We start from the raw sequence: 27268 nt of genomic DNA, 5'->3' as shown, positions 1-27268 counted from the left end.
CTGACTTCAAAGCCTCAAGTCTTTGTACGATCAGTGCGTACTGTCCTGCCCGGTCGCGGATTCCTTCGTCATGAGCTGTGGTGAACTTGATGGCGTTTAGAGTAAGCGCGCGACCATTTATCTCAGCAGTTGCCAGTTTGCAAGTGTAGGTAAGAGCGATGTCTATAGGCTGGCCCCCAATCTGTGTCAGCTTCCCTGTCTCATGATTATAATGATACCCATCCGCAGCCATAAGATAGTACTCATAGACCAGATCACGCAACTCACGCGGAAGCGCGAATAATCTGGATTGAGGCTGTAAAAGGATGTCTTTGGGACCACTCGGGACGTGTGCAAGTGTATTCATGTTTGGTGGGTTTGTAGTAATGAGTGATGAGGAAAGGATAAGGCTTCTGCTTGTAGATTGCCGAGAGATTGGAGGAAGTACCATGTAACGGTTTGTCGCTGGAGTGGGACTGGGCGAAGATACTTTTGTGATGTGCGAACACCTAGGCAACAGCCCGATCATGTGACCCAAAGCGTACCTATCATGGTAGCCTTCGTATGATCTACCGTAGCGGCCCATATTTCCAACCCTTGCAGTTGAAAACACCCCAGTGGAAGGAGGCCAGACACGCTTGACTACCACGGTGACGTTACATTGCTCGATGACCATTCGTTGATGCTGGTATTTACACTGATGATAACCTTGGAACCTTTGGAAACCTTCCAAGGTTAGTTCGGCCCAAGGGATCTTTAGTGTCCCCTTGATCATCAAACCCTCTTTTTTGCGGATATCTCATACAAGACAAAAATTCATCGAATGACTGTGGTCTACACCAGCAAGGAAAAAGGCTTACTTTAATCCAAACGCAACGTAGACTTTTAGATTGCTGAGTTCTAGCAGGTGTTTTCCTTGCACAGAGTGAGAGTAGGTACCTATCAGCCTACTTTGTACCACGGTACTCACATCCAGCCCTCATCTCAGCGGGTGCGCTTTTTCTTCCACCGGCCGCCTGGTAGCCGGCATATTTTTTCACGTTCTCGGCGCCTTGATCGTGCTACCGTCCTACCAGTCTTGCTGCCCAAACAAAAGTATTTGCTTGGGTGCAACACATAAATTTGAAACTTCCAAGGTCTCTCGCATCAAAACCCCCTTACTGCCGGTTCACGCTTCCCAAGCTTTATGGAGCTGTTCCATCTACCTCGCGAACTGCGCGATCTGATATATGAATTCTACGTCACACAACGCGAACCTCTACGATACTTTCCCGATGATGCCAAGTTACGAACATGTAACGGAGATGCGATCGATCTCAATCTTACTTACGTATGCAAGCAAGCTGCTGTGGAACTGAGCGGTATGCTGTTCCGCCATAACACTATTGACTTCGTAGCGTCCTTGAACGACAACCCCGCCACAGTCTCTCGAGCCTCCCGCTTCCATGCCATGGTACATGATCTGCATCAGAGAAGACTAGAGCTGTTGAATCACTGTCGTCCGTACATCACGGCAGAGATCATTGAAGATGCGACGATAGCGTTTCCTTACTGCACTTCGCTCTTACCGGTCTTGACGAACCGAAGGCGCAGTTACCCGGAAACGCCAAGCAAAGCAAAAGATTGGGGAACAGTACCATCCGAGCATCGGGATCTAATCACATACGTTCTTCAACAAGTCCAGAGACAACCAGGTTTCCCAGGTTTCATACACGCACTGGGTAATCTCATTAAGCACCCCTGTTTCGCCAAACACGCGAAGCATATAGACACATTGACACATCCAGTATGTCAGTCCTGGAAAGTACCAACCGATACAGAATTGGATCAGATTGAAGAGACAGTTCCAGGTCTTCGTGGCGTTTTTTCAGACGGCAGCACGCGTTATAGACGGTGCTTTTCCGCCGCGGCGTTGGCTGCAGATTTCCTGGCCAGCCTTCCCCGCAGTTTGCGGATCGCAGTGAGAGAGATCAGACTACACGAAACCCACATAGGCGCCGGCTATACCGAATGTCATGCAAAAGCACTGATACCATATTGTATCGAAAATCCGAATATGCGTGTCAAGCGGCATGTAGACCTATGGCAAAACGTGCTACCAGGGTTTTATTCAAATGGTCGAGACATAGCCCGAGAGCTGAGCCTCTATAGCGTGCGCGGTCCACGTATGCCGCGACCGTTGATTACCGAAACCGTGGCAATATGGATCGACGAAGCTCTAGCACTACCTGCAGCCGGCATGCCTCCAGGCGCATTCTCGCTCATATTCGATGGCACTTTCGACTACGTGCAATACGTCATCAATGTAATGAAATACGATGCGGTCTGGCAGGGAGCATTAGAAAGCTGCCTTCAACGCCAATCCATTGCGCCGCCCATGCTTGGGCCCGACAACTGTGCTGCTGGCCATAGGGGCTCTCCGCTTCACTTCTCTGAAGATTTTCCCCGAAAGATGGCGACCATATTAGCTGGCGATTCATTCATCAGATTTTCGGGAGTGGCCTCATCGGAGCCTATAAGCAGAGGCAGGCTTATCGATGAGAATCGTACATGCACCACTCATGATGCCTGGATACAAAAATGGAAATTGCTGAGCCTAACCTCTTTGGACCCGGTGGAACCTTGGCCTAGCTGGAAGCATATTCAGCGTCAGTACACGATGCCTCCACTGGTCTAAATTATGATTAGTGTGAGCTTAGGATCAGGCTTGGTCTCTCGAGTTCTTAAGATGTGCGATTCTTTTGCAGTATCATCGTACGAAATTCGTCGTCCAGACGACAGGACTTAGCAGGTGGTAAAGAGTGACTAGGTGAGTGTGTCTCAGTTGGAGTTACATCCTGTGTCAAGATCTTGCGGACGCACAAGGGATACGTATAGGCAAAAGCGCAGTTCAGGACGCTTCGGGCATGGCTGTAGTATGCCAGATGGATAGTCGTGGTAGTCATCGTTTATAGGCCGATTATCCCACGGATCTAGGGCCGCAAAGGTGAATGAGTGCTGCAAGATCGCGGAACGGCTTGCTGATAGTTTTGTTGTTGTTCATGTCTTTGACCGCCCTGTTTGGGTGGCTTGGGGCGGGCTGCCACTCCAGGCTCATTACGTAGGTAGACTCAGCGTGTTGTCAATCGAGATTGTTATCATGAATATACACACATCACTGCATGGTGTCTACTGTCGCAATGGGATACGTCCACGGGTGTAAATCAACTTGTAGAGCTATCTCGATGTAGCGGGCTTGATTAATAACGCACTCAGGTAGCCGTACGGTTCAAGAAGGCGGTCTGAATGTCCACGATAAGGCTTTTTCAAGTAGATGGAGCAAACACGTGATCACATAGTGCGAATGCTGGAAGCCTTCGCGCTCCGCAACCAAGTAACACCTGTGGACGCTAGACGCAGATCTTGCTTAAGATTGTGATTTGGTACAGAAAACATGCGCCAGCTACGCACCTAGGCATCCACAGTCATCGCATAGTACCATGGTACCTTTACCACGTAATGAACCAGTATCAGCACTTCCAACTGCAACTGCCGCCTGGCCTTTTGCTTTCGTCAGATTCTGCCTGGATGCATTTGGCATTCTTTCGAGAGTGACCCACACTGCGCCCACTGGTCTTGTCTAGCGTTCATGAATAGCCCCGAGTGTGTCACGTGATTTTTCTGAAGCTGGAGCCTGACGGGAGGGTTATAAAAACCATCGTTCGCACCTTCTTTACTGTGAAATCATCTCCAACCCCCAGTACCTTGAGACCCGAGCTACGAACCGTCGGACCTCCTCAAAATAACGCTCATAGCACTCACTACAATGCTGTTCGATCGCCTTCCCCGCGAACTGCGCGACATGATATACAATCACTATACCACTGAAGATGGTGGTTATCACTTCGACTCTGAGTCTGGAAGGCTACGCACCAAGTCCGGAGATAAGATTGAGCTGTCTCTCATGTACTCATGCAAGAGCATCGCCTCCGAGATGCGGAGTCTGCACCTTCAGAACAACACGATACACTTTACGACAACTACTTTGACTACCGAGCGATATAGCACAAGGACCAGGCATCATGGTCACCTTTTCGATGACCTCCATATGGTCAATATACTTCTGTTGCCTTGCGCCCGGGAGTTCATCGACGACAACATAGCTCGTACAATATCGGAGCAATTCCCACGAAGCGAGATCTTGATGAAACACCTCATGAACACTAATGTAAGGCTTCCCGAATGGAGCGAGCTGCTGAATGATTCAGGCGTATGGGGACAAGCTCCATCCTTCTACCGGGAAACGATCGCTGAGCTGCTTCGACTCGTGGCCCGGGATCCCAGATTCGGTGAGATAAGTCGCAAAATGCTTGAGAGGCATGGATTCCAGTTCTCGCCAGGCCAGGATGCACTAAGTCTTCATTTTTTACAACCGACGCCATGGAATTTCCTGACTGAGCACGAAGTCGAGTCCATGGAGAAGCTTTCGCCGTCCCGACATAACCCGTTCCGCGAACACGTCCGCGATCGCACCAAGTACTACGTCTCTGCCGCTTCACAAGCCTCAACGTTTTTACCGCAGCTACCTCAACATCTTCGGACTAGCATCCGATCGATCGACCTCCACGATACGCATGCGAGCGTGTCGCACCCGGAGTGCCATGCGCGAGCTTTGATACCCTTTCCGATCGAAAATCCGAAACTCAAGATTGTGTACCGTGTGGATCTTTTGGGTGCAGTCCTGACTTCGTTGCAATCTGCGCGCTATGAGGAATACCGCTCTGACCTACGTCAAGGGTTAGCGCTGATGCGCACCATGTTTGGCACTGACGTTACTAGAACCGTCGCTCTTTGGATGATGGAAGCTTTGGCTTTGGAGTCTGCAGGTATGCCTCCAGGATCCTTTACCCTTATCTTCGAAGGCGAAGGAGATTTAATGCAGCCAATATTCGATATAGTCATCGAGGATGCCGCATGGCAAGAGGCGCTGCAGAATTGGCCAGGTCGGCACATCATTCCTTATTTCGAAACAGGATACGAGAACTATCCTTGCTATTTTTTCGCAGGTTTCCCTGATCTCATGCGAGACTCTCTTACTGGAACTGGAGCAGTGCGTTTCAATAATTGCAGTAATCGGCACTGGGACATCGATGAGCTCCTCCAAGCAAATTCTGAATGTTCAGGGATGGCCGACTGGTATCACAAGTGGGCTAAGGTGCGATATCAAGATATAGTTCCACCCTTGCCGTATACATGGGACGCGATACTACCGGATTACGTTCAGGAGGGAGAGGTCGCCCCGACTGCGGTTAGGGTACTTGTCAGGTCCCAGGCTAGAACGGCCCAGAATAACTCAGCCCCTGGCATGATTTCTTCGTCACCGCTATTGTAGCTTGGTGGTATATTGTCTCTGGAATTTTTTTAATCTTTCTTTTGCAACAGACGGAGTCTTTGATACGAACGCGACACAACCTGGGGGAGGGGGGGGGGAAACACATCTGTCGGGGTTAGAAAGTTGCAACAGATCAATCGGGGCAAACGGGTTGTTGACGTGGAAGGGAAATATGTAGCTAGCACAGCGCAATGGTATTATGACACTGCCGTCTAACTTTCTTTCGCCCACCTCGCCATTCTGTTCATACTCATGCGATATGGGGGCCCCAGGATCAACGTGCTGGGACGGGGATGTCTACGCACGGTTCGACTACAAAGACTAGAGAATTCTTGTCCGCAAGGGCATATTATATCGACCGCGTCAATGTCGTGTTACAAGTGAACAACGCTACATCGTGTAGCCCCGCCTCAGGGTTTGAGAGCCACTCCAACATTGCTCAGTGTAGCTTGTGTGTTCTGCTCTTCACGAGGTCGGTAGCCGTGGCTAGCTCTGTCGTCATCTTGCTGCGTATGCGCTTTCGAAGATTTCGTAGGGTCGCGGCGATCGGATGTATGCGTGTCGTGTCTTGGGTTTGTTCACGCCATGTTGCGCGCTGGGATGTACTGTGTGGCTTCATATCTCGCGTGATGAAGATCAATATCTGTATCATTATGTTACTCCCTGTTTAGCTGTCAGTGAAGATAATGCGACTGACGAACGCGCTGCGACTCTGTCTCCCTCCGCCTCTCTCAGCCAGATAGGCCTACCGCCGGGCCCGTATTGCGCATCGTCCCAGAGGTCGAACTACCTTATCACCTGGGCTCTATTCTGAGATGACACCCAGCATCCGTAAGCTTCATTCGGTGTGCGACGTGATCTTGTATTACAGTATGTGCCTGGAGTCCCAGTGAAAGTTGGCGTTCTAACTGGGGTTGGGTACTCTTGCAGTCTCTTATGACAGTGTTTGTTGTCGGCTATTGCGAATCTGCATAAGGCGATAATCTGCAAGGTCGAAAACTACAACGTTGGCTACAGCAGTTGCCATCATCAGCGACCACGGTAGGTGCGCTTGTGTATGGTGTGGACGGCATCGGTAGCAACGACCGGAGGCGCGATGGTGAGGGAAGAAGGTTGGAGCGATTCGAAGCAACGGGAGATCGCTTGCCAATTCTAGTCGTGGGAAAGTACATGATAGCGATGATGCACGGAGTTGGCTTGCCAGACAGCTGAGGCTCATGGCCGAGGCTTCGGGGAAACTGCGGCTTCGGATGTCGGCGCATCAATTCGCCGAACCTCCGACTCTGCGATACCTTCCCGAGCACGTGCCGAGGTCGTCTCTCCGGCCCGCTCCTGCACTATCTCATCTCATTGTGCCCAAATCTAGCATCACGCTGACATGTCTGTTTCGTGATTAATTTCAACGAAGTGGAAATAGCTAACAGCGGCATGTTCTTTGTGTTATTTTACATTCTACGAGCAAAGCCAAGCGTTATTGACGGTGAGTTTCGCCCTCTTACAACATCAGTCAGATCGCTCTCAGCCGATACTATCCAGAAAACCCTGTCAATATTCTCTGATATTGGAGACGTGCATCATTGATTGCCATCTTGCCAGTAGTGCATCTATCGACAAGCATGCGACTTTTGTCTCCATCGAACCAAACCCTCCTTTATGTTTCTGCACATTCGACGTCTTCACCAAAAAGACTTGAAATGTGCAGAGAGTCTTGGAAAGGGTCTTCCGTTTTCTGTCTTAGATCGGGCGTATCGACAGTGTCGTACGCCTGAGGACGCCTGAATCCAGATTTTGCATCATATATACGCACGCAAATGCCTCTATCGCGGAATGTGTCGAAGACAGGATCGCGGCGCTTATGGAACCATGAGGCAAGTCGACCATGTCCTGGAACACATTCAAGCGCAAGAACCCGCAGCGCATTGAAGTGGTTTAGAACAAGGGAGAGTTTGTGGAGCCATACGATGGCCATACCATCAGGGCAGATGATAGTCAAACTCTCGATCGCTAAGGGCAATAGATGTCGAAGATCACCTCCAGGATGCGGTCTGCTACGAAACTTTCTGTCTATGAGAAACTCCTGTGGCACCTCAAGGTTTCGCAGGTTCCCGAAGCCAGAGAGTGTAGTAACGGGTCTCATACTCGAAAGGTACCGTGCTAATGTTTCCCAGTCGCAATAGACTAGGCGGATATCTATGCGCAGGCTCTCAATTTCTGTCGAAGCGGCCGCCAGGTGCGAGACCAGGGTCTGGAAATATCGCCTAGCTCCACAGTAGTAACCTCTTCTAAAAGTGAGATGAAAGTCGACATGCTTCAGTGTATGTCGTCGACCGTTAAGGCTTCCATCGATGTGAAGCCATCGTATGATATGTGGGGTGACGGGGTGAACTGATGACGGCTCTAGTTCGCAGCAATCACTCTGGATAGTTAGATCTTCAATGCCATTCTTCGAAGCTATCGGTGTGGTGATATGGTTCAACCAGCCTGACCCTAGATCGCGGACACCGTTGCTCATGAGATCTAGTTTCAACGCCCTCAGGTTTGGGAGGTAGAAGAATCGGAGGAGATTGAAATGTGTAAAGGGAATGCAGAGGTGTGTCAAATGCTGGAGCCCGCCTCGTAAACCACACAGATCAGTCCGGGTGAATCGATCGTGTCTGATTCCATATAACACCCGAAGAAGGTCGTTACGGAAAGAGAATCGTGATCCGTTGATGGGGTCTGTGACACGGATTGAAAGCCTTTCAAGCTTCGGTAGCAGGTGTAATATGATCGCTGCGAAAGCCGACCGCTGCCCGCGCGCGAGATTACTAGTGAGATGTCCCGCTACCTCGACCGGGACGGCCATCTGCATGATCTGTGCGGCGCAATTCCCCACAAGCTTTGGTTCATCTTGTATCTTATCTTCCTCGGCAGCACAGAGATCGCCGTTCCGTGTATCCCAAAGACATTCAAATATCTTGACATGCCGTGTAAGATCATCGTGTGTAAGCAGTGTTCGCACAAAGGTATGAAACTTCTTTGGGCTAATGTACAAAGCCACTCCAGTGTAAAGAGTGCTCATAGCGACTTCTTTCCATCTGCGCGAGACTAGGCAAAGTCGGGCGAGTGTTTGAGATTGGCCCTTGAGATGCTCGGTTATCTGGAGCAGAAGTTCATTGGGAAGGTCGTTGAGGAGCGCCATGATATCGACTGTTGTAGCAATTATCGACAGTGCACTCAAGTCTCAGTTGAGATTTTTGGTCGGTGATGGTCGCGCCAGGTTGAGGTTCAGCTGTAGTGGAAGTTGGAGTAGCGCAGAAGGTATAGTGTAGAGGCTTAGAAAAGCATTGGCTTGCTGGGCCAACGTCTGTGCATCATATACACTAGAGCACTGAGATAATCCGAAGTCTAGCAAGGAGCTTACATACACTTTGCCACACCGCTAGACAGGTGTGGCACAGGCCGCAGTCGCATTGTTCATCGAGTGATTCAATTCCTTTCAGCTTGAACTGAGACAGTCGTATTTTCGGCCCATGTATGTACTCGAGTTCCTCGAAATTCCCGTGACGTCATCAGGATCATAGATGTGAGAGGTCTCGCTGTCTCCCGTCGACGGAAATGCGATGAGGGGGGCGACTTTACCATTAGAAGGCGCCTTCTGGCCTCTGCTCGACCAGATGGTCGAAGCATGTGCTTTGCATGCATGCAAGAAGCGGCAAGGACAGAACGAGGACGTTTATTGAAAAGTTACGGCGCGGATGTTGTTGGCAGAACCGAGCTGCTTGGAAGCAGCCACCAACGTCATGCCGCGGTATATTTGAGCAAAAGCGCTAAACTTCCATCCGCACGTATGCGTCGACGCGATCGCGGAGCCTCCATCACTCTTACCACGACTTTCGACTCTCCAACATTATGACAGACCTTCGCTATACTCCCGGCGTACACAAACTTCCTCAAAAGGCACTAGTTTCGCCATTGTGTTAATCGCAACATCGCACCAGCAAGCAAATGAGGATGGTAGCTTGGACGCGGGGAAGTGACGGTACGGAGCTAGCTATCATCATCATGTACATGGCATGTTAATAACAAAGGCGACTGTTTGGGCGACTTGACCCACAATTGACCCAGGCGTATTCGCTATGCTTTTGATTGGCATGTCTATAGATAAGAAAACGATGTGTACTTCAAGGCTCACCATAATGCCTGCCGTCCGTTTCCCATATGCTCCAGTCCATCACTCTTGCCACGTCGAAGCTGCAGCTACGCCCATAGCCTCGCTGTCGGTCCACTAATACTGTATATCCTTGCGTTCCACCAGGCTCATATGTTGAAAGCTCCTCAGATCCGGCAGCTTGACTTTAGTGCGTTCCGAGACGGCCTTGCGCAACACCTTGTACACGCGCCTAGTCCCTGGCCACTGCGATATGTGCGGAATTGTTGCACCGGCCTTGATGAGGACGTCTGCAACACGATCATCGTTCCGATTCATGGCGACGTCAAGGGGAGTGATAGTGTCCTTGTGAAGTGTCGGGATGTTTGAACGTACGGTGAAGTCCACATTAGCACCTGCCTGGATGCAGCCCTGTACAGCGGCAACGCGACCGGATCGAACAGCGATGAAGATGGGAGCGTTCAACGCTGTTCCCTTGTCCACATCTTCAACCCGCTTGAGAGCTTCCTGAACATCTTCAGAGCTGCCTCCGGCGCATATGGAGAGCATCGTTTCGCGCAAGACACGTCTCCTGCCCTCAGGGTGGAAATCCAAGACGGCCGTTAGATTGTGCAGATATTTGGTCGTACTCGCATGGACAGCGCGAGAGACCCAATAGTTGTAGGCGTGCCTCGTGGGGGAGCGTAGATTCTTCTTGTGGTAGTCGAGCAGAGTTTGAGCAATTGTACCGCTGTCGGTAGCCAGCGCGATGCTGATAGTGCTATGTATGGGAAACATGGCGTCCTCAGATGTAAGAGCAGCTTGCACTGATGACGACCGTGTTTCGAGATAACGGACAATAACGTCAATCGACTCCGTGTCACCTAGATCTCGTGCGATCCGGAAAGGTTCCACATCAAAGAGCGCATCTTTCTCCATACCACTGAGTTCTGTGAGAACACTAGCAAGAACATCATGCGCTCTGACCATTAGAGATGTGTAAAGCCTATCTTGGACAGATAACTCGGTACTGTTCTGGTTCTGGGTGACGTAATGGCAGGAGGGACCGCAATCGCACCACAAGGCGTGACTCAATTTGTACGCTTCGACGATCTTGCGTAAACTAAGGTAGAACTTTTCGATGATACCTGCGCGTTGCTTTTCATCTTTGATGTCAAGCTCTTGTAAAATGTAGCTGATCATGCGCTTTAGTCTTGCATGAAAGCCTTCGTTGATGTTCCCCGGAATTCGCTTGACTTGCATCATGTATCGGGGCAAACGCTTGAGGGCAAGGCGTTGAACAAAGTACTTGTTGTAGTAAACCTCTTTGGGCTGAAGGGAGAAGACGTTGCGCTCGATCTCTGCAGCGAAGGTACCGCAAACATCTCGCAGTCTCCAGACACCATCGATCTGAAAGCCCTGGGAAGGACCTTTGACGTTGTTAATCGCGCTATTGACTAGCTCGTGGACGATCATCTGGAAGATCTCAACCGGAAGATCGAGAAGGTTGGTCATCGTGGCTGTCGTGAGCGGAGTGTGTCAGACGGCTAGTCGGCACCGTTTGCGAAGGAGTGTTCAGGGGTTGACGCCTAGACTATGGTGCTCAGTCGGCGATAGAAGTGAGAGTCGCTGCTTCGAAAGAGAATTCGGACAGGATCAACGGCGGGCGACTGGGTTTGTTTGAGCAGGAGCGATGGATGCGTGAGTGTGTCGTCTACACTAGCAGACACTAGCGCGTAAACACGCGACCTGAGCAAGAGCAAGTGAAATACCCCAAGAAATTATGGGGCAGCAAGTCTGCCAAGAAGAGAATTTAAACGGGCCTGCAGCCTACATTAACATGAAAACCTACAAGGTAGGTGACCTGACGTTGATGTAGGCTCTAGACCTGTTCAGCTTTTTTCTTGTATAGGTGGCTGCGTGTCTCTTATTATTAGTCTTGCTCACACCCGAGCGGAATGTCTCGTGTTTCATCACATTACGTTGTATGTGCATTTCGCTTCTACCTACCCCTGACCTCTTTGGGGCTTTCGAGACATGTACGCTGCGTGAGACTGATGTGCGATGAACGTGTTGCGTCGCTGTTGTTCTTGCCAACTGCGTACGCCATGGCCGACCGACATCTGTTAGCGCGTATAGCCGGAGGGAAAGAAGCGCCCGGCATGGCACTTCACACATTCAACTGAAGGATGACATGCAGTAGGGCGATGGACATAGATGCGACGTGATGAGATGAGTGTTGGTGGTGTAGCAACCGCGGCGCGTCGCGTCACTTCCGTGACTTTTGCACATGACGTAATGGAAGAGCACGTGCACATTACTCATGTCGGGCAACTTCAACACACGGAGATGTCCATTTCCTCACCATCATTTTCATGAATATACACTTGTCGTCTACAAAGCCAAACCTTTGTTCTTTAGATACACATCTTCACCAATCCCAAAAGACTCCATAGTGAAAGCTGCAGACCATATCAGCAAATGTCTTCCGCGCGAGCCCGCGCATCCCATCAACCACTAAAGCCACCCCAGTTCATGATCCTCTGAAATTAAGAACTCATCAGTTACCAGTCCCAGGATATACCCTCTTCCCAGCCACCTTATCAGCCCACTTCACCTCGAGCAGAGTGAAGTTCTTCTTCCCCTGACTGACCTTCTTCCGGTACGACACGCCAGCTGCCGCCCACCGCGCAGCCTCATCTGCCTCGCGTTGCTTCTTGCGTGCCTTCTCCGCCGCCTTCCAGGCTTCGTGTTGTGCATTGTGAGCAGCATACTGCTGCCGTCCAGCTTCTCGCTTCTCGTACTCAGCGTTCCGAGCATCAGTGTCCGTGATGTTGGTGAGAAAGCGGTCGATGGTTTCGGAGAGACGGGGATTGGTCGTGAGATACTTCTGCTTGAATCCTTCAGGGTCGGGGAAAGTTCCATCGTTGAGCTTTGTCGCCATGGTGTACGCCATCTGCTTGAACAGTTTGTTTCCGGTTGGATTGTTGGCCGCGGTGATGATGTTGATGACGTCTGTGGGAGGGACTTTGGTGTTGATACGGCGGAAGAAGTGGTTGAAGATGCCTTGGGTGAAGGAGCCAATACCCAATGCATCTGCGGCGCAGCAAAGATGCAGGTCTTTGAAGGTATCTTCAACATCCTTCATGGGTTGTCCTTTAAAGTCTCTCACCACATACTTCTGGAACTGATACACTTTCGGCGCGGTTGGTAGTGCTAGTACCAGAGAGACCAGGTAGTTCAGAGCTTTGATATCGATGCCCTCTGGAACCTCAATCTTGCCATCGACAACCAATTCATGCTTCTCTGAGACGGCCTCAAAGAGAGCGATCGGTAACTCGGTGGAGTTGGTTCCGGACATTATAGCGTTACCTAGGTGATCCACAAGCTGGGCTTTGTTGCTCATGACCAGGTTTTGGCGTTGGATAGGTCCGAAGGTACGGAAGTGCTCGAGACCACCGGGGACCTTCTGATCGTTGAGAGAATCGCTTGAAGTAGGCGCGGGGGCTACCATGTTGTTCGACATGTTTGATATGAGTCGTCGCGTGTCTCTGTAGCCGTCAGAATCGGTCGGGAAGTAAAGCGGTTATTGGACCTTACACACAAGTGGCGTTCTGGGTGTATTGTAGAAGGTTATCGTGGTTGGATTCTATGGCGAGTATTCTCAACTGTAGACCTAAAAAGTGAGGGATGAGATACTTTCGTAGAAAAAGAGATATAAGAGTAGCAGGGCTGGAGAATCTATACAGAGAAGGGAAGCACTAAGTGGCCTTGGCAGTGAATGACAATGACAGCCGACCTCGCCCAATTGATCACACTTCTGCCTAGTAGAGCTCGCCAAGAGGTCTCTTACTGCGTCTTCAGTTAATCATGATCATGGGATACGTCAGGGGACTCGTGCGAGTGACATGTTGGAAGTAAAGGAAAGGCCGATACTCGGAGTTCTGTTGGCCAAATGGGTCTATATACGGTGTGGAATGTTTGCAATACATCGTCATCCACTTGCTAAACGTCTTGTTATACATTAAGCTTTGCTGCACGTTAATACAGCGTGAGTGCGTTGCTTGTCGAGTGACCGAGTGAGTAGCTCGACCTCTTCGACCCTTGGTGACTAGAGAAACATGCCAGTCATATCTTTCTTGCTCTATGGACTTGTCTTACATGTTCGCGAACGTCCTTGATGAGGTCCATCAGTTCGAGAATGCGCTTAGACGGGTGACAAGCACCAGTCAAGGGGACATAACGACGGCTGCACCGCCCGATGTGCAGGCGAGGATCAAACTTCGACTCGGCAGTACTAACAGTGATTATAATGATGTTTGCTGATACCAAGCCGACTAAGAAGCGTACGGAAGATGTGGCAAACAGCCCTCCTTCATCCAAAAAGAGGCGCTTGTCAGAAGCTACCGTTCAGCCATTTGAGCAGGTTCGATCCTGTTCTCTCCCGGAAATGCATCAAGCCATCGAGACTGAAGACTTCATCAGGAGCTATTCTGCCACCGCGATGTCATCACTGAAGCGCGGTATCTGTATGCTGGAAGGCCTGATCACGCAGGTACAAGATTCTGACATCGCGCAAGCCCGGAAGAAGAGATTCATCCCAGAATCTAAGGGCTACATCGACATCATCAAGCCCGGAGAAGACGTTGTGCCCATCACCGCTGCCCAGTACGAACAGCGCATCCAGCAGCCCCCACCGAGCTGGGACAACAACCTCATCGTCTGCACCTCAATAGAAGCACGCGACCTACTCCAGCGCTTTACCCTCCAAATCCCTCTCCTGGTCCCCTCAGAACTAAACAACAGCCCGGAACCACGCACCCTCTACTCCGCCCAGCACTACGAAGCAGTCCTTAAATTCCGCAACCACGCCTCAATCGAACCCTACATGGACGTCCAAGACCTCACATCCAAAAACATAACCCGCCGCCTCACCATTTCCACCGCCCTAAAACGCATGTCCGACCCAACCGCCCTCCCGATAAACCTGCTCGACATCCGGCCCGTACGTCAAAACGTATTACCCTGGGAGCTCGACAACCTGACTGACTACAGCATCCTATCCGAAGCGACAGAATACGGTGGCATGTCCAACCACTCGGACCCGAACCCCAGCGATCTCTCTAGTAAAACTGGTTTCGCGCTCTGGGGCAAACGCGGCGTATGGTCTTTCCCTCACGTTGACGAACACGGCCTCTACACCGGCGTGTTGTGTGAGACTGGCTCGAAACTCTGGTTCACATGGTCGCTTTCCGACTCTGAACGCGAGGAATGGGCTGTATCGCGACAAGCAGGTATCCAGTATGCACCAAACAAACCCGGTTTTCCTATTTACCTCAAGAAAGGGGATTTATTACTTATGCCACCAGGAACTGTGCACGCGCCGCTGAGTCTGGAAGATGTGATTATGCATGGGTTCCATGTGTGGTGTAGCAAGACGATGGTGGAGACGGCGAGGAGTGCGTTGTTGGATTTGAGGTTTCCGATGTGTACGAATGAGGAGCCGAGGAGGGAGTTGAGGGGGAAGTTGATGCATTTGGTACGGGCGAGTAAGGCGAGGCTGGGGCCTTATACGTGGGGGGATCATGAGGAGTTTGCAGAGTTGGTAGGAAGGATTTTGTTGGTATTGGAGGGGTTGGAGAGGAAGGAGCGACTGTCGTGATGAAGTTTTGATTGCGGTGCTAGCGCGAACATGTTGAAAGTAATCATTGTTTAGCTCTACTGCAAGACTACCTGCCTGCTTAGAAATGGACTGTAGTGTCCAGCGTCGTCAATGTGACGCGTGTAGTTGAGGTTATTGTGACGCACAGACCACCCACCCATGCCCGCGGGACCGACGAGGGCAATCTGGGGCAAGCGAGGAATGCATTGAGTTGTGCGGCATGCCTCTCTGCGCCGACTATTGGCAGGGCGGAGCGGAAGCCAGCAGCGGGACAACGGGGAAAGTGCATGGCGAGATGGCGTGCGCTATCAGGTGCCGCGACGGTCGCCAGGCAGAGTTGTCTTTGGTTTTTCGGGGCAATGGCTCAGGCTTAAGAGTTTGACATGTCGCGTCACTTTCGCCGAGGACACGCCTTTGCTCTTGAGACATCGTGCATCCGACGTCGTGCATTGCATGCGACAGCTCATCCATCGCTCCGTCCCGCCATGCCCGCTGCGCCGCCTGCTTGGTCATAATGCCGCCCGCCAACTCGCCTGTAAGCACCCGCCGTTCAGATGTTGCCGTCCACATGTTGTCACATAGCCGTGGTCTAAGTGCATGACTGACGTAGCCGCTCAATAGGACGACGCGGAGCCCACCTTCATCTCGGCCCTGCGCGAGCTCGAGAGCCCCGTAAACGACGACGTGCTCAACCTCGCCGCCACGCTGGGCACCCCGACGGACGAAGCAGGCATCCCCAGCGACGACGACATCGAACGCGCCCACGTCGACTATCTCCGCGCAGCACGTGAGCGCGACCAGGCGCGGTTGGACCGGTCCCAGGAGCGATTGCGCCTGCTGGAAAGGCAGCGAGACGAGCTGGAGCAGCGGGACCGCCTGCGCCGCGTCATGTCACGCCTCAGCCGCCTCAGCGACAACAACTACGGCGACCGCGTGCCCAGTCAGAACAGCCTGTATGACTGGTCGCCGGCCACAGAGGCCCCGGGCGCGCCCGAGAGCTCGCTGAGGTCGACGGCCATCCTCCAGTCGGCAGGCGTGCGCCGCCATCCACGCTTCTCAGCGCGCACCAGGGAAGCCGCCACCAGCAGCGAAGCACCGCCACGCCACGCTTCACACCGCAGCCTCAGAGACATGCTTGCCGCCCGATCCAGCCTCTTCCCCGAGACCGTCCAGCGAGAACGCTCCGCCCGCCAGATGTCTTCGCACCGAGACTCCGAGGCCCGCACGTCGCCCATGCTGGAGCAGACCGTCAAGTACCTGTCGCGCATACGCCACTCGCGCGACGACGACGAGAGCTGGGAGCGTGCGCGAGACGCCGGTTTCCTGACCAAGGACTTCTTCCTGCAGCACGCAGACTTCGTCGCAAACACCCTCGCCATACCGCCGCCCACCGAGACATCGTGGCTGGCACCGGGCGCGATACTCTCGGGCTGTCAGCATGCGACGACCATGCCCGCTGCCGCGACCACCACATACAGCCGGCACACGGGACTCCCACCGCCCATTCGACCGTGGATATGGAATCCCAGCGAAGTCTCCACGAGCCGGAACTCGCAGCCCGACGCACAACCGCACCAAGACCGATGGCCCGTCAAGGTTACCATACACGACGTCGACTGGGAGCAGATGTCTCTCTCCGCAACTATGGAAGCGTATAACGTACCTTCCCACCCGCATCCGCACACCATGTTTTCCCCCAACAATGCCACACCGTCCGTCACGCGCACATCTTCTATCACAACCTACCTCGAAGGCGAGATCCTCGACTTCAACAACTACACCCTCCTCACCGAATCCTTCAAATCAAACGCCGCAAACGACGCAACATATTGGCGCAAACTGCCCCCGTTCCAGAAGATGAGCGATGAAGACGTGGTCAGGGCATTAACAAGCAAGAAGTGGCTCACCGAAGTCCTGGGCCAGAACTGGATACTCATGCGCTGGAAAGAGCGATGTTTTGTAAAGAGCCTGAACCGCAGCACCCCTGACCCCGTTCAGCCCCCACCCTCCACCACGATACCCTCCTCCTTCTCCGCCGACCCTCCACCGTCCAATCCCTGGGCCTCGACGGGTTCCTCCAACTACGCACCTGCCGCTCCTACCTCGACGCATACCTCGCAACTCCAGCCCTCGCCCTACCGCATAGTCCGCAACGCGCAAACTGGCCGTGCCGAGGTCGAAATCACACCACAACCGCTCTTCAATTCCGTAACGAACGACGCCGAACAAGCGACATTCGATGACTCAGGCTGCGGGCTTACCATCAGCGGGTTCTACTACGTGGCCCTTGACCGGAGAAGCGGGATGCTGGAAGGGTTGTATTATGATCCGCAGAGCAGTCCGTATCAGTGTTTAAAGTTGGAGAGTGTCAACGGTGGACTGAGAACGGCGTGGAGTTTCAGATGATAGATTGGAGAATGAGTCAAGAAGAGCGGAAGAAGAATTGCATGGAACGGAGTTTTGGAATTGAACTTTTGGACTGCATCGCCCATTGAGGCTCTCCCGGATTGGATTGGGACTAGGTTTACTTTGACTACATGTTGTACTCGGTCTAGTATCATAGATGGATATCGAATACTATCGCCTCTTACTTGTAGCTCTGATTTGTACACGGGCCGTGGATAACCCGAAGTATCCGCAGCCAACGTTCCGCGGTATGTACACTGTTGTGAGGCTACTCACAATTCTAGACGCCCTACACGCCTAACCGTGTACGCGAGGTATGGTAGTCGCGCAGTGTAAACGCCATCCACCAATGATTACTCACACGATTACGGCCCCGCTTCCGCATGCAGTAAGTCCTGCCGGGTGCCGTCATCCTTCCAGACACTTTGGACGTGTACAATGGCTTGCCTGATGAGCGTCGTGCGTCTGTGCATATGTGAGTGTTGAAAGAGTCACGAGTTAGGAGTCACAGAAAGCTTAGAGGGAAAGGTACAAAGCTTGATTGAACCTCGCATACGATCGCACTCCAGTTCAGCGAGACCTCAGCAACACTTCCTCTCCGACAGTACTTTCTTGCCGTCCGAACGGAGATACTTCAAAAATCCAGCAACAGACATTACACAATGGCATCACCGGAATACCCCAAAACCGCCGTCAACAAACTTGGTCGGTTGGCGAATCGAGGTACGTTCGTCGGCTTCTCCTTCCCAACTACTCAAGATAAATGCTCACATCAATAAACCCAGGCACATATGACTACGCAACAATCCACAGTCTAGTAAACGCCTGTCCAATCCTCCACGTATCCTTCGTCGACCCAGAACACCCTTTCCCCGTCGTCCTGCCTATGCTGGGATGTACGGGGAACTACGAGGTTCGTCGCTTCCCTCCATTACACCACCACGGAGCAGAGAGTCCACAGGTAAACAAACCAGCGATTTACTAACCCACCCGCACAGAACCAATCCGCCGACCCCTCAACCACCCCCCAATCCCTCTACATCCACGGCTACGTCTCGGGCCGCATCTTCAAGTCCTCAAAAGAAACCCCCACCCCCGGCCTCCCCATCACCATCGCCGCCAGTTTCCTCGACGGCCTCGTCCTCTCCCTAACCCCCTTCCACAACTCGTGCAACTACCGCTCCGCCATCGTCTACGGCTACGCAGAGCTCGTCGAAGATGCCGACGAAGCGCTGTACGCTATGAAAGCTATTACTGATAATATTTTGCCGGAACGTTGGGAGAAGAGTAGGGTGCCGCCGAGTAGTGCGGAGTTGAAGAGTACGAGTATACTTAGGGTTAGGATTGAGAGTGTAGGTTGCTTCCTCTTCTCCTCTCTCTTTCCTTCCATCTCTTTGCAAAGATATTGGTATTCTTTGCTACTACGTTTTCTTTTCCGTACTAATTTATTTGTGTGGCAACAGGCAAGCGCGAAGATACGGACCGGCGGGCCGAGCGAGGATAGGAATGATCTTAAGGATAAGGAGTTGGTGAAGAAGACCTGGACGGGTGTTGTGCCGTATTGGGGAACGTGGGGGGAGCCGGTGCCTGGAGAGGAGAATGGGTGTAAGGATGTGGAGGGGTATATTGAGAGTTGGAGGATGAAGGAGACGGCGAAGGCGAGGGGATATGCTTTCGAGGCTATTGGGAAGGGTAAATAAGAGCTGAACAAGGGCATGTGAGGATGGATCGACGGGCGATCATGGGCGGTTTCTTGCGTTGGTCTCATCAGTGTAAATTTTCATACGGACAATCGGTATATTTCTCCTTACTTTATAGTAGTTTAAACATTGCCTCATACATGTGATCTCCTAGCAGGCCCATGATACTCATCCCACTCAACCCCCGCCTCATCTTTCTTCCCAACCACCTTCCGCCCCCAATCCCACTCTCCATACCCAGCTGCCACCATTCTGCGCGAAAAGCGCTCATGTCTCTCATACATCACCCTTCTTTGAGAAAGGGTTCTGTATTTCTCATTCGCCCTTTTGACCGCCTTGTCGAGAACAGGGGTTAGCTGGATCTGGAAGATTTCCACATTGGAGGCTGTTTCGTTCCAAACGCGTTTAGCGAGGCCGGCTATCATAATGCGGAAGAGACGGGAGAAGTGCGCTGTCATTGTCGCATATGAAGTGATGGCTTCGATGGTCGCCCACGAGGGTAGGCTTGTTCTTAAAAGGTCTTCGCACTGGGCGTATAGATCATCGACGTATTTGTCCATTCCAAGGGCCGAGGCCGCAGCACAGACGTCCAGAGATGTTGTCATGGGTAGACAAAGGATGAATGGCGGGGACTTGCCCGGATTCGCAATGATGTCCTCGAGGTATTTGATGAGTCGAGACACTGCATCCGCATCAACGGCTGCGGGTAGCATGACTGCATCATCCACGAGGATTTCGCTGGTCTTCGTCGAAGTCGCTCGAAACAGTGGTTTTGAGATCGTTGTGATGAGCTCGTCGTCGATGAAGACTTTGATACGGTTGTCCTCGGACTCGAGTTTCTTGCGGTCTGTGAAGGGCCAATCTCGGATGTCAATGTCTTTGGCGGTGATCGGTTCGGGGGACTGAGTGGTGTCTCCGGCGGCCTTCTGGTTCTTTGTGGTCCTTGCGTCAGGAAAGATCATATCCCAGACATCATCGTCTACGCGGACGTTGGGGCGGGCGGAACGTAGTAGTAAAGAAGACATGGTTACTCGTTCCTTCTCGTGCGTGCTTGAAGTCTGCGTCAGGAAATGTTGGTTCCAGGCTGGAGCTAAGACGGCGGATATACGGGCGCAAGAAGGGTACAAACGGCTCTTGTCTTGGCAAATCACAACAGTGAATGGTCTAGTATCATCGGCCTTTGACCTGGAGCACGTTATGATATCTGCTCTAACAGAAATCGACAGCTACTTTCCCTCCCCCTGATGCGGCGGAATCGACTTCAGCCCCTTGACATGATCCAGAACGCCCATGTTATTCGCGAATCGATTATCCTCCGGTCCCAAAATCGCCGTATTCTCTGGATTCAGGAACTGATGCGGGAACCCCATCTCGAACCCATATGCCTTATCGATTTGTTGTATCTCCTCAGGCGTAAGACTCAAACTAAGAGCCTGGATGTTGCCCACGAGATGCGAAATCTTGCGACCGCCGACAATGGGGAAGACGTAGGGTGACTTGTGCATGACGTATGCGAGAGCGACGGTAGTGATAGGCGGGACCGGAGATTTGGTGTTCGCAATATCCTCGAGCACATTGCTGACTTTTTGTTCGTTGCCGATGACCATCATCTCCATCTTCCTGCCGCCGTCTTCTGGGTTCTCCCTCTGCGCCCTTGTCTTGAAGCTTCCTCCGCCGATAGCGCCCCATGGTGCAAGGGCCATGCCTTCGTCAAGCGCCATTGGGATGATTTCGCGCTCGAAGGAACGGTCTGCGGCGGACCAGCGGCCTTGGTAGATTGAGAATTGGCGGAGACCGTGCTGGCGGGCGTAGCAGTTCGCCTTTACGACGATCCAGGCTGGGGTATCGGAGATGCCTAGGTAGAGTACTCGGCGGGAGGAGACGAGGTCGTTGAGGGCATTCATCAGCTCTGGTATGGAGGCTGTTGAGTCCCACAAGTGGACGTAGTACTATGAGTCAGTCAATCACAACAGTCGTAGCGGAATACAGAGCCCGAAGAAGGAACTTACGATATCGACGTAGCTACTCCTGAGCGCCTTGAGCGAACGCTCAATACTTGTATGCATGTTCTTCGCGCTATTACCTCCATAGTTACTCTTGCACCTCGCACCGCCTTCCTTTTCTCTCTCGGTGATCTGCATACCAGTGAACTTGGTCGCAAGTACCATCTCATCTCTGATTCCTCGCTCTTCCATCCACTCACCAATCCACTCTTCGCTTTCGCCAAATTGGTAGTTGACGGCGGTGTCGATGAAATTGCCGCCTTGCTCGTAGAAGTAGTCCAGCATTGCAAAAGCGGTCTCTTTGGTGCATTCTCCGAGAGTGGCCTTCCATGCTTCACCGAAATTCATGCCACCGAGGCAGAGGGGGGAGACTCTGACGGCTGCTGTGGGACTGAGGATCCGATGTCTGCCTAGGAGAGACACGGGCGCTGCTGGATTGATGAACGACATTGTCGCAGTGTGAGAATAAGCCGAAAGTTTAATTCACAAGAGCTACGCAAGGGTGAGATAGGTTTTGATCCTGTTGTAAACTTCATGCACGTAGCATCCAATGCACCAACTCTTCTTATATAGCTGCCAGCTTCTGCAGCAGCGGCCTCACAGTCGTTCCGTCGCATGCCTTATCGCCGCGAAGGCCATCTCGGAGCAATTGGTTGTATACACACAACTTAACAAGGCGTAACGCATGCCGTACAAGTAGGTGCGACCAAAACGATACTTGCTGATATCCAATGGCGTTGCAATCAAGCAACGGGCGAGAATCTCGTATGGTCTGACATGCGCCACCAAAGCCGGTAATTCCGCAATCTCCGAAGCGTCAGACCAAAGTTGAACTACACCCACTCGAACAACCTTCAGTAGCTGAACAACTACTTTCCGCATTGATCGCGCCGTAATTGATGTTGTGAAGTTTGCATCTGGACCCCTAAATCGCATCGCCATCTTAGCTCACCGCTAGTACACCCGAATCGTCATGGCCGCAGTTCCCCAGAATGCTGACATCATGGCTCCACCACATGATGCGCGCGCATCGCACAGTCGCCGCGTCCATCGGAGATGTGGTACCTGCATCTCAGGGTCATCAGCACGATGTCGTCGCCATTGATGCAGAGATTTGCGGTGCACGGGCAGACCGACAAGTTGCAAATGCGCATTGCAATCCATCTTTCCCCATAGTAAACGTCACGTTGAGCGCACCCTCAGACGAGAATCAATTTCGCATTACATCAGTACTCCATCACACTACATATTCAGCTTGTACACCGCACACACTTGCTCCTTCCAGTTCACTATCACATCAACATATAAACAAGCAGCAACAATGGCTTCCAGACTCCTCCGTATCAACCGCAACGTTTTCCTCGCAGCACGACCAACAGCTCGCATTACATCGCAAAGAGCACCGCTCAAGAACAACATCAACGACCTAAGCAACCACCGCGCTTTCACAACAACACGCATCATGTCTGTCCAGGTCGACTCCAACTTCATCTCGCAGATCACCGCTGCCGAGAAGAAGATCACTGGCAAGGACGAGCCACACAAGGGCGGCCCTACCGCGAAAGCCCAACAGCACGTTGGCCAGAACCTTACCGCACAAGTCATCCACGACATCACCGAGGGCGAGAAGGTCCTCACCGGCTCCGATGAGGTCATGAAAGGAGGTCCCACATCCATCGCTCAGTCTGCTCTCACATCCGGTTCCGCAGCTTCCAATAACAACAACACTGGCGCCAACACTTCCAACGCTTCAGGAAAGCTGGACTCATCGACGCTGAGCAAGATCACCGATGCGGAGAAGAAGCTTACCGGCGAGGACGGACCTGTCCCTGGAGGTCCTACTGCGCAGGCGCAGAGTCACGCCAAGGAGCCCATCACCAGCGAGGCGCTGCACGACATCACTGAGGGCGAAAAGAAGGTTACTGGTGGAGAGCGTGTCAAGGGTGGTCCTACGTCGACTGCTCAGTCTGAGCTCGCGAAGAGCAGGTCATAGGCTTGGAGCAAAGGATGCTTCGCGTAACCTTTCCTATCACGATCACCTTGATACGCCATGTATAATACTGTATGATATTGCATAAGGAAGATGAAGAGGGGATTAATGACTACTATGAGGCATGATTGTATCTTACACCAAAGCATTCAGGCTGTCATTAAGACAGACCTAATCAGACCACATTACCTATACTGTTGACTGTGATGTCCGATCACTTATTGTACGTTCATGGTATGTGACAATGGCAGAGCCGAAGGAAAAAGTAATCTTCATTCAACGCGACGCACGCTCTATCCAACGTACAGGAAGTCTGTCAAAGGAAACAAAGTGCGCACATCACACCCATCCCTCCCTCTCCCTCTCATCTTTAACCCCATTCCCTTTCAACCACCCAACCCCCACATTCGCCACGCCCTTCCACTTCTCCACACTCTTCTTCTTGCTGAAGCGATACTGCCGATCACTAGTTCTCTCCAACCTCTCTTTCAATGGCCCATCACCCGATGCGCCCAGTCCCCCAAGTTCAATGTCCTCTCGAACCTCTGCTTCTCGGAATCCAAACGCCGATGCAGCGCCTATTCTCGATCGCGTAGAGTTGACACGGTGAAGAGTCGGAGGCCTCGAGCCAATCGTCTCGTTCGATCTTACACGACGCAGACGGTCTTGGAGGTCTGCTGCTTCGCCATCGCCTAGGATTCTGCCTTTACGGTTGGAAGGCGGGGTGTGGTAGTCGAAGTTGGAGTTCGCGCGGCGGAGACCATATTTGCGCGGGCTTTGCTCGAGGGCTTGACCAAGTTCTTGGATGGCTTCGTCGCGTGCGCGCATGCGTTCTAGGGATTGCATGCGCGGTGCTGCGAAGGCGCGGCCTTGGACGGATTGAGATGGGCGGCGACCGAGGCGAGGTGGAGAGTGGCGGGCTGTACGCTTTTCTTCGATGGCCATGGCGACTTGGGCGACGGAGTTGGGGACCACGTCGAGAGAATTCTGAGGTGCAATCATTAGCGAATATAAAGGAGGGGTGGTTGTGGGACGCACCATGTGGATGAGTACGATCGGTAGTTGGACGGTGACGAGCTTTCTGCAGGAAGTCAGCTTCGTCGGCGAGAGAAATGGTGACACTAACGTGTGTCCACTGGTAACGATGACATTTAGAAAGTATCTGACTTCGAAGTATTTCCCTGTCTCAGTTAGGGGCGATGTACATGACTTTTTGCCAAGGTACATGTACATACCACACTTCACGGTACCATGGCCACGAGGTACTTCGAGATCACATGTTCTGGTATGGGTTTGATGCGGGGTGACACCGTTCCAGCCAGCACAACCATGCTTGACGACTGCTTTACTGAGGATAGTCCGCTCGTTGCTGTCAAAGATGCGAGCCTGGCCCGCAGACTTCTCCATCGTGGCCGCAGCAGCCTGCAAAGTACTCTCATTAGTATCATGAGGAGATGATATGTCAAGTTTGCATAACAAACGTGTTTGTAGCAGAGTATATCCCTTTCCAGCTGAAGCTCAATCTTTTTGACGATCTTGCGACTGTTGTTGGCAACGTGGACATCGACATAGAGGCTAGTACCGCTGACCCAAACTTGTCGATGTAAGCCTGCGGTAACCCTAACAACCTCGACGGTGGTATCTCGGGGCTTTATCCATTCGTCTGATGCAGTCAAGGGACTAGGTAGCGACATGAGTGCCTTTTCAGCTGCGGACATATTAGCCTCATCACAGGAAGCATGAATGATCAGGTTTCTCATACGATCGTACACTGAGAGCACTGTGACATCTTCGGAAGTCCTGACAATGTACTGTCTTCCTTGGTCGCGGATAAGAAGTGATACGCAAAGTATGTAACGTATCCTTGCGTTCTTTGAATGGAAAGGCGGGGGACCAACGTTGAGAGGTAGACTCAGATTGAACGCGAGATTGGTCGTAGAAGGCATCAGATGCCAGAAAAGATCTGCCGAGCTTATGGGCTCTTGGGTATCTACCATGTTTTGAGGCGGCGGGTTTTGCTCATCAATGAGCTCTGTGGCGAGGTTCAGAAAGACAGCTCGTCTGTTGCCGCTCACTTCCTCAGTCCCAAGAAGATCGATAGATATCCGGGCAATGTCCAGAGTCCTTCTATGACGTATTCGCTCTGCATCGTCGACGTTTATCTGGACGGTCCCTTCGATGGAGCCTCCGCCCACGAAAATGCCTGCGGATAAGTCCAGGCCAAGGTCAATTCGCGGATGTCGGTGTGATGGAAACTCTAGCAGCTCTTTCGATAGTGGATCGCGAACAAATGTTCTGGAGGGTATGCGTCGGTGGGTGTCATGAGTAATGGGATCAAGGTGAGTCACAATGTGGCGCAAGGGCGACTGCGATTGACCATGCCGAATGATAGTATTGGTATTATTGCTAGGAGGCGGAAACGGTATAGTAGGTATGGCACTGAGCGTGTTCGTCGCAGTCGCTTGAGTTATGTGTATAGGTGGTATCTGCTGTGGCTGTCGGGTTCGAGAAGTGCTTGGTGCACGAGGTCGTGAGGAGGATCGTGGCGGGACGGTACCGGCTGGTATGCTGTATATGCTCGATATGCTGTGGTTATCTGCAGGGCTTGATGGTGATGGTGATCTAGACGTCCGACCCCTGTGGTTGGATCTTATGCCGTTGCTTTCGATGCTATTCTTTCGATCAGGTTCTACGTTTTCACCGTACCTGTTGTCGTTGCTCGGACGTCGTCTCGTCGCAACAGAGGGCTTCCGCGACATCTCCGTGCGCGAGGTGCTCCGGTGAAAGTTGTTTGTCAGGGCGTTCCGGGGTAGAGTGTCTGCAAAGCTTGATTCGGTGACTTCGCGAATGTCTGATAAAGGTCTAGGTTTCGCCCACGAAGAGGCGGTGGAGTGTCCTCTTTGCTCGCCAAGATGGATGCTGAGCATGCCTTCGCGGGCTGTGATATGACCGTTGTCTGACTCGGGCGAAGCTAGGAAGGAGGAAATGCTGGCTCGCTCTGGCGAAGGATGAGATTCGATTAGGTGCTCTTTGCCAGGCGGCGGCTGCGAGTGTCCTGACCCTTTCAGCAGCCGTCCCGCGATCTCGGAAAAGGTCATTGCTACCTACCGTCAGCAATGCTTTGAGGAGCGATATCGCGCCAAGCACCTCGTGAACGATAGACTGCGCGCGAAGCTGGCGACTAGCGACTAGAAGCTGACCGAGTGATTGATGCGGGATCTATACTGCTGAAAACAGGATGGAAGTCATATGAGACTATGCGATGCTTGGATATCCTGGTAGGGGTGAGGACTGTCGCCTGAGGTGTGCATGGTGGAGGTCGGATGTCACGATTTCCCGCGACATTGCATCTAGGAGTGAGAGAAGGAGCCCGTGTGGGCTTGCTCTTGACACGATTGTACGGCACGTGGCGGTTGGAGTTGGCAGGAACAAACCTGACATTTGGAAAGAGCGCATCTCACTGCGTTGATGTTATCGAGCAATGTACTCAGACGCGCCGATGAGGATCTCAGCCCATATATCATGTCTGTGAAGTGTTCTATAGCGATTCAGTGAGAGCACCTTTTCAGGCCATTCTCATACTCGCAAACCTCTACGTGTATAGGATAGACTTCTCGGGAATTCGGTTCGCAATGTACATGCGCGGGGTCAATTGACACTTTGGTGCTTTCTGTTCAAAAGCACTCAGGTATGGAATCCGACAGTCCGCACCTAGGCAATGCCGAATGTCCGTTGCCGATTTGACGGGTCTCGACTATTCGAACAACGGCTGGAAGGTCACGATGCGACAGGGTGCAACTAATGCCCTCGTACGAGTCTCGACCGCCCGCCCCATAGGTCACCTGCTTGCTCAGCCGAGAAAAAGCGTGGTGACGCTACGGCTGCTTCGGGCCAACAGGGCTCAAGTGTTGCATGAAGCAACGACCTCGGCGATCCCCAGGCCAGACTTCGGTAGCGGTTCGGGAGCCGGTGGTTGCGCTGGCGGAACAAAGTGTCCAAAGTGCTAGTTGTGCGGTGGTGGTGTGCAA

At 52.3% G+C, this 27268-nt stretch overlaps 9 protein-coding genes across 9 annotated transcripts; 4 read left to right on the top strand and 5 right to left on the bottom strand.

The window, feature by feature from the left end:
* Nucleotides 1-9617: 9617 nt before the first annotated feature.
* Nucleotides 9618-10994, bottom strand: J4E85_003570 (uncharacterized protein; the record flags this gene model as incomplete). Its single annotated transcript, XM_051467837.1, has 2 exons — nucleotides 9618-10422; nucleotides 10558-10994. The coding sequence occupies 2 exons, from the start codon at nucleotides 10992-10994 to the stop codon at nucleotides 9618-9620; spliced, it is 1242 nt and encodes a 413-aa protein (XP_051328996.1).
* Nucleotides 10995-12039: 1045 nt separating this feature from the next.
* Nucleotides 12040-13005, bottom strand: J4E85_003569 (uncharacterized protein; the record flags this gene model as incomplete). Its single annotated transcript, XM_051467836.1, has 1 exon — nucleotides 12040-13005. The coding sequence occupies one exon, from the start codon at nucleotides 13003-13005 to the stop codon at nucleotides 12040-12042; it is 966 nt and encodes a 321-aa protein (XP_051328995.1).
* A 978-nt stretch (nucleotides 13006-13983) lies between these two features.
* Nucleotides 13984-14978, top strand: J4E85_003568 (uncharacterized protein; the record flags this gene model as incomplete). The annotated part of the gene is given in 2 exon segments (XM_051467835.1): nucleotides 13984-14901; nucleotides 14913-14978. The coding sequence occupies 2 exon segments, from the start codon at nucleotides 13984-13986 to the stop codon at nucleotides 14976-14978; spliced, it is 984 nt and encodes a 327-aa protein (XP_051328994.1).
* Nucleotides 14979-15655: 677 nt separating this feature from the next.
* On the top strand, nucleotides 15656-17547 carry J4E85_003567 (uncharacterized protein; the record flags this gene model as incomplete). Its single annotated transcript, XM_051467834.1, has 2 exons — nucleotides 15656-15676; nucleotides 15763-17547. The coding sequence occupies 2 exons, from the start codon at nucleotides 15656-15658 to the stop codon at nucleotides 17545-17547; spliced, it is 1806 nt and encodes a 601-aa protein (XP_051328993.1).
* Nucleotides 17548-18310: 763 nt separating this feature from the next.
* On the top strand, nucleotides 18311-19247 carry J4E85_003566 (uncharacterized protein; the record flags this gene model as incomplete). Its single annotated transcript, XM_051467833.1, has 3 exons — nucleotides 18311-18508; nucleotides 18546-18899; nucleotides 19011-19247. 3 exons carry the CDS (start codon nucleotides 18311-18313, stop codon nucleotides 19245-19247), a joined length of 789 nt encoding a protein of 262 aa, XP_051328992.1.
* A 276-nt stretch (nucleotides 19248-19523) lies between these two features.
* Nucleotides 19524-20272, bottom strand: J4E85_003565 (uncharacterized protein; the record flags this gene model as incomplete). The annotated part of the gene is made up of 2 exons (XM_051467832.1): nucleotides 19524-19553; nucleotides 19580-20272. The coding sequence occupies 2 exons, from the start codon at nucleotides 20270-20272 to the stop codon at nucleotides 19524-19526; spliced, it is 723 nt and encodes a 240-aa protein (XP_051328991.1).
* A 201-nt stretch (nucleotides 20273-20473) lies between these two features.
* On the bottom strand, nucleotides 20474-21700 carry J4E85_003564 (uncharacterized protein; the record flags this gene model as incomplete). The annotated part of the gene is made up of 2 exons (XM_051467831.1): nucleotides 20474-21196; nucleotides 21257-21700. The coding sequence occupies 2 exons, from the start codon at nucleotides 21698-21700 to the stop codon at nucleotides 20474-20476; spliced, it is 1167 nt and encodes a 388-aa protein (XP_051328990.1).
* Nucleotides 21701-22571: 871 nt separating this feature from the next.
* On the top strand, nucleotides 22572-23243 carry J4E85_003563 (uncharacterized protein; the record flags this gene model as incomplete). Its single annotated transcript, XM_051467830.1, has 1 exon — nucleotides 22572-23243. One exon carries the CDS (start codon nucleotides 22572-22574, stop codon nucleotides 23241-23243), a length of 672 nt encoding a protein of 223 aa, XP_051328989.1.
* A 336-nt stretch (nucleotides 23244-23579) lies between these two features.
* Nucleotides 23580-24647, bottom strand: J4E85_003562 (uncharacterized protein; the record flags this gene model as incomplete). Its single annotated transcript, XM_051467829.1, has 4 exons — nucleotides 23580-24227; nucleotides 24279-24321; nucleotides 24367-24421; nucleotides 24476-24647. 4 exons carry the CDS (start codon nucleotides 24645-24647, stop codon nucleotides 23580-23582), a joined length of 918 nt encoding a protein of 305 aa, XP_051328988.1.
* Nucleotides 24648-27268: the final 2621 nt, after the last annotated feature.

The sequence above is a fragment of the Alternaria conjuncta genome (genome assembly GCF_024043145.1).
Source record: "Alternaria conjuncta strain BMP 0040 chromosome Unknown scaffold_4, whole genome shotgun sequence".
In the NCBI taxonomy this organism is placed as follows: domain Eukaryota; kingdom Fungi; phylum Ascomycota; class Dothideomycetes; order Pleosporales; family Pleosporaceae; genus Alternaria; species Alternaria conjuncta.
Note: the sequence above shows the minus strand (reverse complement) of the source record. Positions and strands in the feature narration are given on the sequence as shown.